This window comes from Leuciscus leuciscus (genome assembly GCF_965113295.1).
Source record: "Leuciscus leuciscus genome assembly, chromosome: 13".
NCBI lineage: Eukaryota > Metazoa > Chordata > Actinopteri > Cypriniformes > Leuciscidae > Leuciscus > Leuciscus leuciscus.
This window is the reverse complement of record NC_138737.1, coordinates 644,864-662,363: the sequence shown is the minus strand read 5'-3', so window position 1 is coordinate 662,363 and position 17,500 is coordinate 644,864. Positions and strand designations below refer to the sequence as shown.

Sequence of the window (17,500 nt, the reverse complement as noted above, 5' to 3'; positions counted from 1 at the left end):
CAACTGAATCAACATTAAACTGAATTAAATTTGTCCTAATTGATGAATTTTGCAACATTGACACTATTGAACTGAATTATGACACTATTGTATTCTATATATGTTGCTTTTTAGTTGAATTCATTTCATAATTGATTAATTTTGCAACATTGCCACTGTTATTGAACTGAGTTGAATCAAACTGAACTGAATTGTGACAGTATTGTCTTCTGTAGAGCTGCTTTATAGTTGAATTTAATTGTTAAATAATTGATTAATTTTGCCACACTTTTGCTGTTATTGAACTGAATTGAATTTGTTTAATAATTGATGATTTTAGCAACATTGACACCATTATTTAACTCAACTGAATCAACATTGAACTGAATTACATTTTTCATAATTTATGAATTTTGCAACATTGACACTATTGAACTGAACTGAATCAACATTGAACTGAATTGAACTGAATTATGAAACCTTTGTATTCTATAGAGTTGCTTTTTAGTTGAATTTATTTCATAATTGATTAATTTTGCAACATTGCCACTGTTATTGAACTGAGTTGAATCAAACTGAATTGTGACAGTATTGTCTTCTGTAGAGCTGCTTTATAGTTGAATTGAATTGTTAAATAATTTATTAATTTTGCCACACTTTTGCTGTTATTGAACTGAATTGAATTTGTTTAATAATTGATGATTTTAGCAACATTGACACCATTATTTAACTCAACTGAATCAACATTGAACTGAATTACATTTTTCACAATTGATTAATTTTGCAACATTGACACTATTGAACTGAATTGAATCGACATCGAACTGAATTTAACTGAATTATTACACTATTGTCTATTAGTTTCATATCTGATGAACTTTGCAACATTGACGCAGTTATTGAACTGAAACAAATAAACATTAAACTGAATTACATTTTTCATGATTGATTAATTTTGCAACATTGACCCTGTTATTGAACTGAATTGAATTAGTTTCATAATATATTAATTTTGCAATATTCCCACTGTTATTGAAAAATTGACACTACTGTATTGAATTGAATCAACATTGAACTGAATTGATCTGAATTATGACTCTTTCTTCTGTAATTAAATTTGTTTCATAATTGATTAAGTTTGGAACATTGACACCATTATTAAACTGAATTGATTTTTTTCATATTTGATGAATTTTGCAACATTGATACCGTTATTGAACTGAATTAAATCAACGCTGAATTGAATTAAACTGTATTATGAAGCTATTGCCTTCTGTGGAGCTGCTTTAGAGTTGAATTCATTTCATAATTGATTCATTTTGCAACATTTACACCATTATTGAACTCAGTTGAATCAACATTGAACTGAATTGAATTGTTCATAATTGATGAATTTTGCAACATTGACACTGTTACTGAACTGAATCAACACTGAATGAATTGAATCAATATTGAACTGAATGGAACTGAATTATGACACTATTTTCTTGACATTAACTGAATTGATTAATTTTGCAACATTGACACTGTTATTGAACTGAATTGAATCAACATTAAACAGAATTTTGACGCCATTGTCTTCTATAGAGCTGCTTTATATTTAAATTCGTTTAATTGATGAATTTTGCAACATTCACACGATTATTAAACTGAATTGAATTTGTTTTTAATAACTGATTAACTTTGCAACATTGACACCGTTATTGAACTGAATTGAATCAACATTAAACTGAACAGGATTTTAATCATAATTGATGAACTTTGCAGCATTGACACTGTTACTGTTTATCACTGTGAATCATCTTTGAAACGATCTCTACTGTATAAAGCGCTATATAGAAATAAAGGAGTTAGCGGCACCTGTCGGGGTTCTGCGTGCACACGTGCATCTGCAGCAGGATTCTCTGCGTGAAGGTCTTGAAACACTGGCCACACTTCCACAGGTGCCAGTCGCTGAACTCCGAGCTCAACTGGCTGGTGGACGTGGGACTGGCCAACACGCGCTGGTTCTTCACGCTCAGCTGGTTTAAACTGGACTCCATGTGGCCCGTCTTGTCCATCAGAGAGAAGCTGCGCGAGCAGGGCGACTGAGGGAACACTGTGGAGCGCAGGACCACAGACGAGGGTTTCGGGCTCTTGCTGAAGGGCTGGAGCGAGTCCTGACGGGTCATGGCCTCCATTACAGTAGACGGCACGTTCACTGTGAACACACACACATCAGAGGAAACACACATCTGAGTGAAAGATGAAAAAGAGGAACATTAATGACAGCGACACGATCTGAGACGATCCAATCAAATCTTTACAAAGAGTCACATGATCAGCGACACTTACGTTATAGATACACTAACGTTTAATGATTGGTGAGATTTTTTTCAGTTTCTCTCCAAAGCTGCATTTATGTGATCTAAAATACAGTAAAATTGTGATATATTATTATAATGTAAATCATCTGTTCTCTATGTGAATATATAGTAAAGTGTAATTTATTCCTGTGATCAAAGCTGAATTTTCAGCATCATTACTCCAGTCTTCAGTGTCACATGATCCTTCACAAATCATTCTAATATCATGATTTAAGGATCAAGAAACATTTATGATTATTATCAATGTTCATATTTTTGAGGAAACCGTGATGCATTTTATTTTTCATGATTCTTTCATGAATAGAAAGTTCAAAAGAACAGCATTTATTTGATATAGAATCTTTTGTAACATTATAAATGTCTTTACTGTCACTTTTGATCAGTTTAATATGTTTTGCAATTATTCATTTCTTTGGAAAAAATTTTTTATTTGTGAATAAATAACTATAATTTTAATAATAAATGCAATATATTTCATAAATAAGTTTATTAATTAAAAATAAATAAAATCATTTTAAAACATTTTATTAATACATACATTTTATTTGTTTACTTACTTTTAAATAAATAAATAAATAAAAATATTATTATTTTTAAAATAAATATTGTCTTATTTTTTAAATAAATAATATTTTAAAGATAATTATTTAAATAAATAATCAGGAGCTGGCATGTTCAGGCGGTTTGTAAGACGCTTTACAGTCAGACAGCGAAACAGAAACACTTCCATCATCAAACCTCACTCCACATTCTTCATCACGACGCACGCTGTGCACATAAACACTGAATTAGCCGACTGTAAGACGAGACATGTGAGAGCGCTGGGATTTAATAAAGCTGGCGCATTCAATGCAGAATGAGTTATGAATCTCCAGAACTCGTCTGATCACTGCTGAGCGTCAGTCGTAGACGAGCGATTAGAGCAAACGTGAAGAGACGCTCTCAAAACACACGCAAATCAGCGTCTCATATACTCAGATATAAATATGAATCAGGGTTATGCACTGCAAAACATGATGCTCAGTGTTTCTGTCTCGCCGGATGACACTATTATCGTTTCATAATTGATGAACTTTGCAACATTGACACTGTTACTGATCTGAATTGAATCAACATTGAATGAATTGAATCAATATTTAACTAAATTATGACACTATTGTCTTACATTGAACTGAACTGATTTGTTTCATAATCAAAGAAACATTGACACCATTATTGAACTGAATTGAATTAGTTTCATAATTAATGAACTTTGCAACATTTACACTGTTATTAAACTGAATTGATTTTTTTTCATAATTGATGAATTTTGCAAAATTGAAAATATTGAAGTGAACTGAATCAACATTGATTTATGAACAACTGAATTATGAAGGATTCACATTCACTGGAGAAACAAAATGACTGAAGATATAAAGTCTGAAAAATGAATCAAAATGAAGTGAGTTTGTGTTTAAAACAAGAACAAATATCTGTCAGTGGAGTCAGAAAAATAATCTTGTTTTTCCTTTGAATTAAGTTCATTTTTCTGACTCCATTGGCAGATATTTGTTCTTGTTTTAAACACAAACTCACTTCATTTTTCAGACTTAATATCTTCAGTCATTTCTCTTCTCCAGTAAATGTATCTTGATTTCAGAATGTTTAGATATTTGTGCTGGAGAACGAGATAAAATAATTTTTTGCAGTGCAAACCTCATCATTTTAGTGTTCCTGCTGAGCCCATAATGCGAGCGCTGAGGATCGTCTCACATGCATCACATCACACGAGCGTTTGGAAGGAACGAGCGCTGTCTAAACAGAACAGTAACCAGACTGAACTCATAAAGTCTGTGTGCTGTAAACACTGAGCTGTCAGCCTCGCTCTCGGCTCACGGTGAGGAGCAAGCGCCGCTTTACAGCGAGAACAGGAGTGATGAAGAACATTCAAACGCTGGAAAACTGAGCAGAACCGCTGAGAGAACCGCTGGTCTGAACCACCAGTGACTCTGTGCTGGGAATCAATGATTTAGTAAAACTAGTGGGTTACTATTACCTTATATTATACATTATGCATTATTGATATTAATTATGAACTTGTATACAGTAGTTCTCAGTGAGGTATGAAAAAAATATATTAGTTACTGATTAGCTAATAGTGAAATATCACATTCAGCCGAGCGCTATTACTTACTAGTTCATCAATCAGAGTGTGTTGTTAGTTAATAGTAGTTACTAGAGTGTTAATAGTGCGTTACTCATTTGTTCCTATGTAGTTATTCATTAATGACGGAACAGTATTATAAAGTGTAACCCACTTTTCTAACTGTAGTTAGTGTGTAATGTTGCTGTTTGATCATAAACAACATCTGCAAAGTTACGACTCAAAGTTCAAAGCAAAGACAGATATTTTCTTTTACAGAAATCACTTTTTAAGGACTACAACAAACGGCTGGTAGAGACTACAATGAGCTTATTCAGGGGTTAGTGACATCACAAACCCTAAAATTTACATAAACCCCGCCCCCTGAACACGATTTATAGATTATCATGACAGAATATGACTTGAAGATAGTTAACTCCTCATTATTTACATAAATTCAGCAACTAACCATTCAGAAATGTTGCTTCTACATGTTGTCACTTCTTCTTGAGTCTCTGACATCATCTGACTTCAGTTTGAACATAAAAGGCTAAAAGTTTTTGAAATTTTCACACACAAGCTCTTGAAGCTCCGCCCCCTGTGCCGGGAGCAGCAGCTCATTTGCATTTAAAGGGACACACACAAAAACTAAACACAAAAACGTTTTTTCTCACCCTCAAAAAGTGACAATTTTAACATGCTATATAAAAATACCTGTGGGGTGTTTTGAGCTGAAACTTCACACACACACACACTGGACCCCTGTATAGCAGCCCTGTAAAGAGGAGATTGCGAGACTCACAGTTTTCGTCTTGTGCGACGCACTGCAGTGGGATCCCGAAGAAAGACGTGTAGCTGTCGTTGTACCAAACCAGCAGCTCGGTTCCTCGAGGGATGTCTGAACACGCCCGGTAGAAAATACACGACCTGAAACACAGCAAAACATACTATAACATACCTCAATCCATTACATATTCTATCACATCATTCACTCATTCTTGATTAAACAAAAAAAACTATTAAAAAAACTGTTTAAATGACATTAAAACAAAAATGTGCATTTATAATATATTCAATAAACTGACTATAAAATATGTGAATCCATTATAAAATATAAATTTTCATGTGGCTATTAAAAAACTATTAAAGATTAGATTAAATAATCTAATAGCACATGTAGATTTCTCACTCTCGATTTATTTTCACCTGAAGACTTCAGAAAACATTATGTTTAAAGAACTTCTCTTACTCTTAAAGTCCCCCTGTGGTGTAAATCCAGCTTTTAATGTAGTTTATGTGTGTATGTGGTGTTTTTAATCTGCTTTAAGACAAAGCATGTGTAAATTCATAAGTCGACACCATTGCTGAGTATTTCCTCCTTAAAACTGCAGTGAACCAAAGACAGTCTCAAACACACGCTTTGAAATCGCTGGTGTTTCTGACGTCACAAACTACCTTGTAACCAATCAGATCAACGTGTGATCGTCAACCAGTGGATCTCTGAGCTGAGTGAGTGAGTGGAGGCGGGGCTCATTTGCATATTCATAGAACCACGCATACTAAATGAGGCAAGGGTGTCGAAGTTACATTCAAGATATTTTAAGGAATGAAGAATTTTTTCAAGGAAAAAAACGTTTAAATATGTAATTTTGGTGATCAAAGATGAGATACTTTAATAAAATACAAACAAATAGAGTAATAATTTCAGAAATCCTTGAGCAGGTAACCAGACTAAGAACAATAACTATAGTTATATTACTGTCCACACCAATGCATGATATCGCTCTGTTTATTATAAGCGCTGCTGTTTGTCGTCTGTGGCTTTAAATGCTTGAGCTCGTTACAGCAGGATGGATTCTGATTGGCTGTCAGTGTTTTCATCCTTCAATATCTGGGAAAAAGAGCGTTCTGAAAGTGATTCCGACGATATCGTTCCTCTGTGTCGTTATCGTTATAGTTGTGGACTCAGTTTTCTGTTACATATTTAGAACTATATCTTTATCGTTGTCATCCTTGGTGTAAACTAGCTTTTAACCAACTAACCTCAATCCGCTGGATCAAGCACTGCTTAAACTGAGAAAAATGCCTACAAATATTTGACTCTTTGGTCTCGGGGGGGAAGTGCTGAGATGGGTGCATTTTATTAATTCTTTCCACCGCAACATCAAAATAAAACAAAGGCCGAGTCCATAAATCACCAACATCTCATGAGCCACAAGAGAGAAAACACGGCGTAGCTTGAGAAACCCGTAACGCCTCGTCTCTCAGTTCGGCTTCACTCAACGTAAACACTGCAGCACAAATAAATGTAGTGGGAGTAAATGAGTCAGTGTGCCGCTGAAAGAGGCTGTTTGGGGAGCGATGGGTGGCCTCACACACACACACACTCAGAGCGAGTGTAAACCTACACCGGCTCTTACACGCCTGCCGTCACCTCCAGCGCGCGCATGAATCTCTGCAGATCAAAGCCCGTCTCGGGTTCGGTTTCCCGCGCTGACATGTATTTAGTATTGTGGTTGGAAGAGTAATAAAGTTCCCTGTGCGGGAGATGCCAGGAGACGTTACTGTCAGAGCAAAACAACACAGCCGAGTCGGACTCCATCCATCAGCGCCGCTTTGAAGAGAATTCCATGAAGATATTGCGAATCATAACAGGCGGATCTGGATCTGGAGACGCAGGAACGGCCTCCAGCTGATCACGGGGTCAGAGTTCATGACCTCTGCAGATCATCAGATCATCAGATCATTAGAACATCAGATCATAAGATCATCAGATCATTAGATCATTAGATCGTCAGATCATCAGATCATTAGATTATCAGATCATCAGATCATTAGAACATCAGATCATTAGAACATCAGATCATCAGATCATTAGATCATTAGATCATCAGATCATCAGATCATTAGAACATCAGATCATAAGATCATCAGATCATTAGATCATTAGATCGTCAGATCATCAGATCATTAGATTATCAGATCATCAGATCATTAGAACATCAGATCATTAGAACATCAGATTATCAGATCATCAGATCATCAGATCATTAGATCATCAGATCATCAGATCATTAGATTATCAGATCATCAGATCACTAGAACATCAGATCATCAGATCATTAGATCATCAGATCATTAGATTATCAGATCATCAGATCATCAGATCATTAGATCATCAGATCATCAGATTATCAGATCATCAGATCATCAGATCATTAGATTATCAGATCATCAGATCATTAGAACATCAGATCATCAGATCATTAGATCATTAGATCATCAGATCATTAGATTATCAGATCATCAGATCATCAGATCATTAGATCATCAGATCATCAGATCATCAGATCATTAGATTATCAGATCATCAGATCATTAGAACATCAGATCATCAGATCATCAGATCATTAGATCATTAGATCATCAGATCATTAGATTATCAGATCATCAGATCATCAGATCATTAGATCATCAGATCATTAGATTATCAGATCATCAGATCATTAGATTATCAGATCATTAGATCATTAGATCATTAGATCATCAGAACATCAGAACATCAGATCATCAGACTGAGGGCCGGAGCACAGGACATATATTTAGTGTTAAAAACGCGAGACGGAGGTCAGAGAGGAAAGAGGCACTAGAGACGAGTTTAACTTACTTTAAAGGGATAGTTCACCCAAATTTACTCTCCCTGAAGTCATCCTAGGTGTATATAACATTCTTCTTTCGGACGAATACAATCAGAGTTATATTAAAAAATGTCCTGGCTCTTCCAAGCTTTATAATGGCAGTGAATGGGCACCATTTTTTTTAATTCCATAAAAGTGCATCTATCCATCATAAAAGTGCATCTATCCATCATAAAAGTGCATCTATCCATCATAACAGTGCATCTGTCCATCATAAAAGTGCATCTGTCCATCATAAAAGTCCATCTGTCCATCATCAAGTGCATCTATCCATGATAAAAGTGCATCTATCCATGATAAAAGTGCATCCGTCCATCATAAAAGTGCATCTATCCATCATAAAAGTGCATCTATCCATCATAAAAGTGCATCTGTCCATCATAAAAGTGCATCTATCCATCATAAAAGTGCATCTATCCATCAATCCATCATAAAAGTGCATCTGTCCATCATAAAAGTGCATCTGTCCATCATAAAAGTGCATCTATCCATCATAAAAGTGCATCTGTCCATCATAAAAGTGCATCTGTCCATCATAAAAGTGCATCTATCCATCATAAAAGTGCATCTGTCCATCATCAAGTGCATCTGTTCATCATCAAGTGCATCTATCCATCATAAAAGTGCATCTATCCATCATAAAAGTGCATCTATCCATGATAAAAGTGCATCTGTCCATCATAAAAGTGCATCTATCCATCATAAAAGTGCACCTATCATGATAAAAGTGCATCTGTCCATCATAAAAGTGCATCCGTCCATCATAAAAGTGCATCTGTCCATCATAAAAGTGCATCTATCCATGATAAAAGTGCATCTGTCCATCATAAAAGTGCATCTATCCATGATAAAAGTGCATCTGTCCATCATAAAAGTGCATCCGTCCATCATAAAAGTGCATCCGTCCATCATAAAAGTGCATCTGTCCATCATAAAAGTGCATCTATCCATGATAAAAGTGCATCTGTCCATCATAAAAGTGCATCTATCCATGATAAAAGTGCATCTGTCCATCATAAAAGTGCATCTGTCCATCATAAAAGTGCATCTATCCATCATAAAAGTGCATCTATCCATGATAAAAGTGCATCTGTCCATCATAAAAGTGCATCTATCCATCATAAAAGTGCACCTATCCATGATAAAAGTGCATCTGTCCATCATAAAAGTGCATCTGTCCATCATAAAAGTGCATCTGTCCATCATAAAAGTGCATCTATCCATCATAAAAGTGCATCTATCCATGATAAAAGTGCATCTATCCATCATAAAAGTGCATCTATCCATGATAAAAGTGCATCTGTCCATCATAAAAGTGCATCTATCCATCATAAAAGTGCACCTATCCATGATAAAAGTGCATCTGTCCATCATAAAAGTGCATCTGTCCATCATAAAAGTGCATCTGTCCATCATAAAAGTGCATCTGTCCATCATAAAAGTGCATCTATCCATCATAAAAGTGCATCTATCCATGATAAAAGTGCATCTATCCATCATAAAAGTGCACCTATCCATGATAAAAGTGCATCCGTCCATCATAAAAGTGCATCTGTCCATCATAAAAGTGCATCTATCCATCATAAAAGTGCACCTATCCATGATAAAAGTGCATCCGTCCATCATAAAAGTGCATCTGTCCATCATAAAAGTGCATCTATCCATCATAAAAGTGCATCTGTCCATCATCAAGTGCATCTGTTCATCATCAAGTGCATCTATCCATCATAAAAGTGCATCTATCCATCATAAAAGTGCATCTATCCATGATAAAAGTGCATCTGTCCATCATAAAAGTGCATCTATCCATCATAAAAGTGCATCTATCCATGATAAAAGTGCATCTGTCCATCATAAAAGTGCATCCGTCCATCATAAAAGTGCATCTATCCATCATAACAGTGCATCTGTCCATCATAAAAGTGCATCTGTCCATCATAAAAGTGCATCTGTCCATCATAAAAGTGCATCCGTCCATCATAAAAGTGCATCTATCCATCATAACAGTGCATCTGTCCATCATAAAAGTGCATCTGTCCATCATAACAGTGCATCTGTCCATCATAAAAGTGCATCTGTCCATCATAAAAGTGCATCTGTCCATCATAAAAGTGCATCTATCCATCATAGAAGTGCATCTGTCCATCATAAAAGTGCATCTATCCATCATAAAAGTGCATCTATCCATGATAAAAGTGCATCTGTCCATCATAAAAGTGCATCTGTCCATGATAAAAGTGCATCCGTCCATCATAAAAGTGCATCTGTCATCATAAAAGTGCATCTATCCATCATAAAAGTGCATCTGTCCATCAAAAAACATCTGTCCATCATAAAAGTGCATCTGTCCATCATAAAAGTGCATCTGTCCATCATAAAAGTACATTTATTCATCATATCCCTCATAAAAGTGCATCTATTTACTATTTAAGTGTACATAACACACACACACACTCACACTCACTCACTCATTCAAACTCACACTTAATTGTGAGATATATAAAATAAAGATATCACAATTACCTTTTCTATATAATTCTGTCAAATTTGTACTTTTTTATATTAGATATACATTTTTTTATATTAGAATAGATAATCTTCTATTGTTTTACATACTGCTAACTACAAATAATATAATCCTAACAGAATAATAATTAAGGTAAGCGGTCGGGTCAGGGTTAGGGGTCGGGTTAGTGTCAGAGGTCAGGGTTAGAGGTCAGGGGTCGGGTTAGGGTCAGGGGTCATTACTTGTACTGCACCACCATCATGTTCTGCTCCCCGCAGTTGAGCGGGTTGGATTAGAGGTCAGGGGTCGGGTCAGGGTCAGGGGTCGGGTCAGGGTCAGAGGTCAGGGGTCAGGGTTAGGGTCAGTACCTGTACTGGACCACCATCATGTTCTGCTCGCCACAGTTGAGTGGGTCGGGTTAGAGGTCAGAGGTCAGGTCAGGGTCAGAGGTCAGGGGTCAGGTCAGGGTCAGTACCTGTACTGTACCACCATCATGTTCTGCTCCCCTCAGTTGAGCGGGTCGGGTTAGAGGTCAGGGGTCGGGTCAGAGGTCAGGGGTCAGGTCAGGGTTAAAGGTCACGGTTAGGGTCAGTACCTGTACTGCACCACCATCATGTTCTGCTCGCCGCAGTTGAGCGGGTCGGGTTAGAGTTCAGGGGTCGGGTCAGGGTTAGAGGTCAGGGGTCAGGTCAGGGTCATGGGTCAGGTCAGGGTTAGGGTCAGTACCTGTACTGCACCATCATCATGTTCTGCTCGCCGCAGTTGAGCGGGTCGGGTTAGAGGTCAGGGGTCGGGTCAGGGTCAGAGGTCAGGGGTCGGGTCAGAGGTCAGGGGTCAGGTCAGGGTTAAAGGTCACGGTTAGGGTCAGTACCTGTACTGCACCACCATCATGTTCTGCTCGCCGCAGTTGAGCGGGTCGGGTTAGAGTTCAGGGGTCGGGTCAGGGTTAGAGGTCAGGGGTCAGGTCAGGGTCATGGGTCAGGTCAGGGTTAGGGTCAGTACCTGTACTGCACCACCATCATGTTCTGCTCGCCGCAGTGTCGAGCGCACCGGATGTACCTCATCCAGCTGGACTTGCTGGGCTCGTTCCCGTCGATGAAGTGCAGTAACGTTCCTTCCTGATCGTAGATCTGAAAGAGAAACATCGATAAACACGGTCAGGAGCTTCTGCAGATCACAGAACTGATCCCTCAAGGCCTGTTGATTCTAAATGCATTTTATTCATAATATCTGTAGTTTCTGTTTCATCTTCAGGGATATCAAATCTTGCCCATCACAGAAAATGTTTGGCATTTTTTTAACAAAAAAACTGTATGTTTTTTAAATCATTTGGTTTACGAGGACACAGGAAATGTTTACGTTGTAATACACATGTCATTATACACAGTTGTGTCCCACACACAACACACTCTATCACACACACTTTCTCTCTCTCTCTCTCTCTCTCTCTCTCTCACACACAGACACAAACACTCACACACAGTCACATACACACAAACACTCACACACTCTCTCACACACAGTCACATACACACAAACACTCACACACTCTCTCACACACAGTCACATACACACAAACACTCACACACAGTCACATACACACAAACACTCACACACAGTCACATACACATACACACTCACACTCCATCACACACTTTCTTTCTTTCTCTCTCTCTCTCTCTCTCTCTCTCTCTCTCTCTCTCACACAGACACACAGACAAATTGAAAAATTGTTTATTTAATTTTAATCTAAAAAAATATGTTTATGTTAATCACATTTTTTATTTTTTATTTTATTCTATTTAATATATTAATAACCAACTAATGTTTTTATTTTAATCCCATTTCTAATTTATTTGTTTTAACATCATTTATTTATTTACTTTCAATATAAGCTTTACTTTATTATTAGAGATGCACCGATTACAATTTTCTGGGCCGATTCCGATTTCCGATTTTTCATTAAGTTTGACCTGCCGATACCGATTTTAGCCGATTCCGATTTCATTTTTTCTAACCACTTTACAGCACACACAAATATTTATTTGATATCTTTTCTGTAATAGAACATTTTACAATTTGCATAGTAAATTTTTTTTTGAACAGATAAATGCTATAAAATAGAACTATACAAATGACTCCAGGTGTGGATAATTCACACACATCTAAAGTGCAGTGTTATGGAAGAACCATTTCCTTTTCACATTCAATATCCAATAAAAAAAATGTATACATGTATTTAGCAAACTAAACGTCTGTATGAAAACAGGGAATGGCGATAAAATAATATATAAATAAAAAATAAAATAAATAGTATAAAGATATTTCTCAAAGCACACACACAGGCCTATTGCAATCACTTGTACAAACTGAATAATAAAACAAGTTTAAATGGGTACATTTTCTATAAATAGTAGTCTTCGTTTTCTTTTCTGACATAGCCTACTCCAGTTTTTGTTAAAACACGCAAATTCTGTGCATTTTGGGCACTTTTTTGTGAAACCCTATTTAGGCTATTTTGTCCATCAAAAGCATGCTTTCCCTTTAATTGAGCGTGAGCAGTGCAGCAAATAGACTCGGCACCGAAACACGCGCTTCACTGCTCGCGCTGCTCCTGCTTGACGCTCACGCGCTGCTCCTGCTCCCGTTGTGAATGCACTCATTGGTTAACATGCACGCCGGAAAAAAATATGCGCTTGCGGTCTGAACGGACCTAAATTTTTTCCTACATGTGTGTTCCGTGTGCACTTGTGATACTGATGTTGCGCGATGTTAATCATGTGGCGCCCGAGTGCATTTGACCGGCATAAAATCGGTATTTGTCAGACTGACCGGCCGGTCACGGCCGATCACGGGAAAATCGGCCAATTCCGGTCACCAGCCGATCAATCGGTGCATCTCTATTTATTATAATCTTTTTATTTATTTTTTACAGTTTTTCTATGGACTCGAGGTTTGAAAATGAACGTGTCTGTAACACTGACCCACTGGAGACAAGTTTACAGAACCCAAGTGCAGTTTAATATTATTCAAAATCAAACATAAAACAAAAGCACGGCCATGAAACTCAAAACAAAAACATGAACATGGACATGGCGCTCACCAACAGTGGTTCAATATTACAGAATACTTGACCCAAAATGAACCCAGAAGTTTGCCTCCTACGACTCAGTCAAGGGGACCGCACCATAGAGGACCACGTGGTAAACTTTTGTGAACTCTCTCACCTGGTGGATTTTAATGATCACATCACTTCACATCATGCCTGTCGAGCCTTCAAACCTGAGTCACTTCACATCATGCCTGTCGAGCCTGAGTCACTTCACATCATGCCTGTCGAGCCTGAGTCACTTCACATCATGCCTGTCGAGCCTGAGTCACTTCACATCATGCCTGTCGAGCCTGAGTCACTTCACATCATGCCTGCCAAACCTAAATCACTTCACATCATGCCTGCCAAACCCGAGTCACTTCACATCATGACTGCCGAACCTGAGACACTTCACATCATGCCTGCCAAACCTGAGTCACTTCACATCATGCCTGCCAAACCCGAGTCACTTCACATCATGCCTGTCGAGCCTGAGACACTTCACATCATGCCTGCCAAACCCGAGTCACTTCACATCATGCCTGCCAAACCCGAGTCACTTCACATCATGCCTGTCGAGCCTGAGTCACTTCACATCATGCCTGCCAAACCCGAGTCACTTCACATCATGCCTGCCAAACCCGAGTCATTTCACATCATGCCTGCCAAACCGGAGTCACTTCATATCATGCCTGCCAAACCCGAGTCACTTCACATCATGCCTGCCAAACCCGAGTCACTTCACATCATGCCTGCCAAACCGGAGTCACTTCACATCATGCCTGCCAAACCGGAGTCACTTCACATCATGCCTGCCGAGCCTGAGTCACTTCACATCATGCCTGCCGAGCCTGAGTCACTTCACATCATGCCTGTCAAACCTGAGTCACTTCACATCATGCCTGCCAAACCCGAGTCATTTCACATCATGCCTGCCAAACCCGAGTCACTTCACATCATGCCTGCCAAACCCAAGTCATTTCACATCATGCCTGCCAAACCGGAGTCACTTCACATCATGCCTGCCAAACCCGAGTCACTTCACATCATGCCTGCCAAACCCGAGTCACTTCACATCATGCCTGTCGAGCCTGAGTCACTTCACATCATGCCTGCCAAACCCGAGTCATTTCACATCATGCCTGCCAAACCGGAGTCACTTCACATCATGCCTGCCAAACCCGAGTCACTTCACATCATGCCTGTCGAGCCTGAGACACTTCACATCATGCCTGCCAAACCCGAGTCACTTCACATCATGCCTGCCAAACCCGAGTCACTTCACATCATGCCTGTCGAGCCTGAGTCACTTCACATCATGCCTGCCAAACCCGAGTCATTTCACATCATGCCTGCCAAACCCGAGTCACTTCACATCATGCCTGGCAAACCCGAGTCACTTCACATCATGCCTGCCAAACCGGAGTCACTTCACATCATGCCTGCCAAACCGGAGTCACTTCACATCATGCCTGCCAAACCTGAGTCACTTCACATCATGACTGCCGAGCCTGAGTCACTTCACATCATGACTGCCGAGCCTAAGTCACTTCACATCATGCCTGTCAAACCTGAGTCACTTCACATCATGACTGCCGAACCTGAGTCACTTCACATCATGACTGCCGAACCTGAGTCACTTCACATCATGCCTGTCAAACCTGAGTCACTTCACATCATACCTGCCGAGCCTGAGTCACTTCACATCATGCCTGTCAAACCTGAGTCACTTCACATCATACCTGCCGAGCCTGAGTCACTTCACATCATGCCTGTCAAACCTGAGTCACTTCACATCATGACTGCCGAACCTGAGTCACTTCACATCATACCTGCCAAACCTGAGTCACTTGACACCATGACAGCCGAGCCTGAGTCACTTCACATCATACCTGCCAAACCTGAGTCACTTCACATCATGCCTGCCGAACCCGAGTCACTTCACATCATGCCTGCCGAACCTGAGTCACTTCACACACATCGGCTCCAACCCGTGAGCCGGTCGAGCCAGAGCCCACAGCTAAGATGGCCGCCACGCTAAAGCCCACAGCCAAGATGGCCGCTACGCCTGGGTCAGCTCCAGATGATGCAGCACTGACAATTGTGGCCACGGCTATCTTGTGTGTGTGGGCCATGCATCCACTCCAGCCTCTGACCAGCAGCCCGTGAGCCCGCTCCAATCCACAACCCCATAGCTCAGCCCAAGAACATTTTGGGAGAGTGCCATATATCCCACGTCTTGTTTCGGTTCATGTTTCATGTCTTGTCTTGTCATGTGATTCCCTTGCCCTCATGTGATCCTGCCATCATGTGCTTCCCTAGTCTTTTGTGGTTAGTAGTCATTGGTTAATTGTCTAAATCATGTTCACAGGTTTGTCTCGTTTGGTCATTAGTAGTCTGTATTTAAGCCCTTATGTTTGCCATGTGTCTTTGTCAAGTATTGTCACCTGTGTATTGTCACCTGTATGACGTCAAGTCAAGTCTTTGTTCACTTTGTATCTGTTCAACGCTGGGAAATAATAAATCTGCACTTGGGTTCTCCAAGCTTGCCTACAGTGGACTCTTGTTACACTGTCTTTCTCTACTACGAATTGTTTATTGTTGGTTCTGTGACAAATTGCTTTTGTTCCTCTATTGTAAGTCAGTTCTGCATAAAAGCATCTGCTAAATTAATAAATGCAGATTTCTATTGAACCATTAACTTAAAACCTCAAGGGGACTTACTTGAATTATATTTTAAGAAGAAGTTTTAGCTGAAAGTGGTTCAGATGATAAAGAAGTTGCTGCAGCGAGTCACTATTTTCTCGCACAAAACTTCTGATCCAGATAAAACAGAAAAGGTCGTTGTATAAATGTCTCAGGTCAGTAAGCAGACTCGAGATGGAAGAACGGACATGATATCGCTGTTATGAGAAGAAACACTGAACACAGTTTCTCTGATCAGCATCTCTTCTAGTCTTCAGATTCTGATGGATCTCCGTTCAACAGCTTCAGTGTAAAACTCTCTCTGACTGACAGGCGTCGTGTGTCTCGTGTTTATTACGACTGGAAGAGAGAAAACCCCCGAACAGGCCGTAAAGCTGATTAAAGGGATAGTTCACTTTGAAATTAATTAATTTTTAGATGTAGGTGTCTTTTTTTCCGCAGTAGTTTCAATTTTGATATTTTTAGGTCAAACCGTTCTTGTCTGTCAGTCATATAATGCAGGTCGATGGTCACCACCTCAAAGAGCATGCACAGAGTCCAAATTAAAACAATTCCCCATCGTAAGTACACACTGATGGCCTAAGACACGAAACGAGCGGTTTGTGTGAGAAAACGAACAGTATTTATATCGTTTTTACCGCTTATACGCAGCCATGTCCAAGTGATCTGATCTGACGTGTGCACAGACTGGTGCATAGATATATACACTAGATGTCGCCTTAAAGACATTCGTTCCAATGAACTGCCGTAGACAAGGTGACATCTAGTGTATATATATCTATGCACCAGTCTGTGCACACGTCAGATCAGATCACTTGGACATGGCTGCGTATAAGCGGTAAAAACGATATAAATACTGTTCGTTTTCTCACACAAACCGCTCGTTTCGTGTCTTAGGCCATCAGTGTGTACTTACGATGGGGAATTGTTTAATTTGGACGACGGGGAATTGTTTTAATTTGGACTCTGTGCATGCTCTTTGAGGTGGTGACCATCGACCTGCATTATATGACTGACAGACAAGAACGGTTT

General features: G+C 39.2%; 1 protein-coding gene across 4 annotated transcripts in view; it reads right to left on the bottom strand.

Moving 5' to 3' along the window:
- The window catches only part of prdm6 (PR domain containing 6), a 34,839-nt gene that overhangs the window by 6,990 nt on the left and 10,349 nt on the right, over window positions 1–17,500 (bottom strand). For all 4 annotated transcript variants that reach the window (XR_014211346.1, XM_082188887.1, XM_082188886.1 and 1 more), the window contains exons 3-5: window positions 11,674–11,801; window positions 5,270–5,394; window positions 1,840–2,179 (exon numbers count right to left, since the gene is read on the bottom strand). Coding sequence is in view for 3 of the 4 variants with exons in the window: in XM_082188887.1 (XP_082045013.1) it covers window positions 1,840–2,179; window positions 5,270–5,394; window positions 11,674–11,801 (593 nt within the window). In the remaining variant the exon portion in view is untranslated. The remainder of the gene's footprint in view (window positions 1–1,839; window positions 2,180–5,269; window positions 5,395–11,673; window positions 11,802–17,500) is intronic.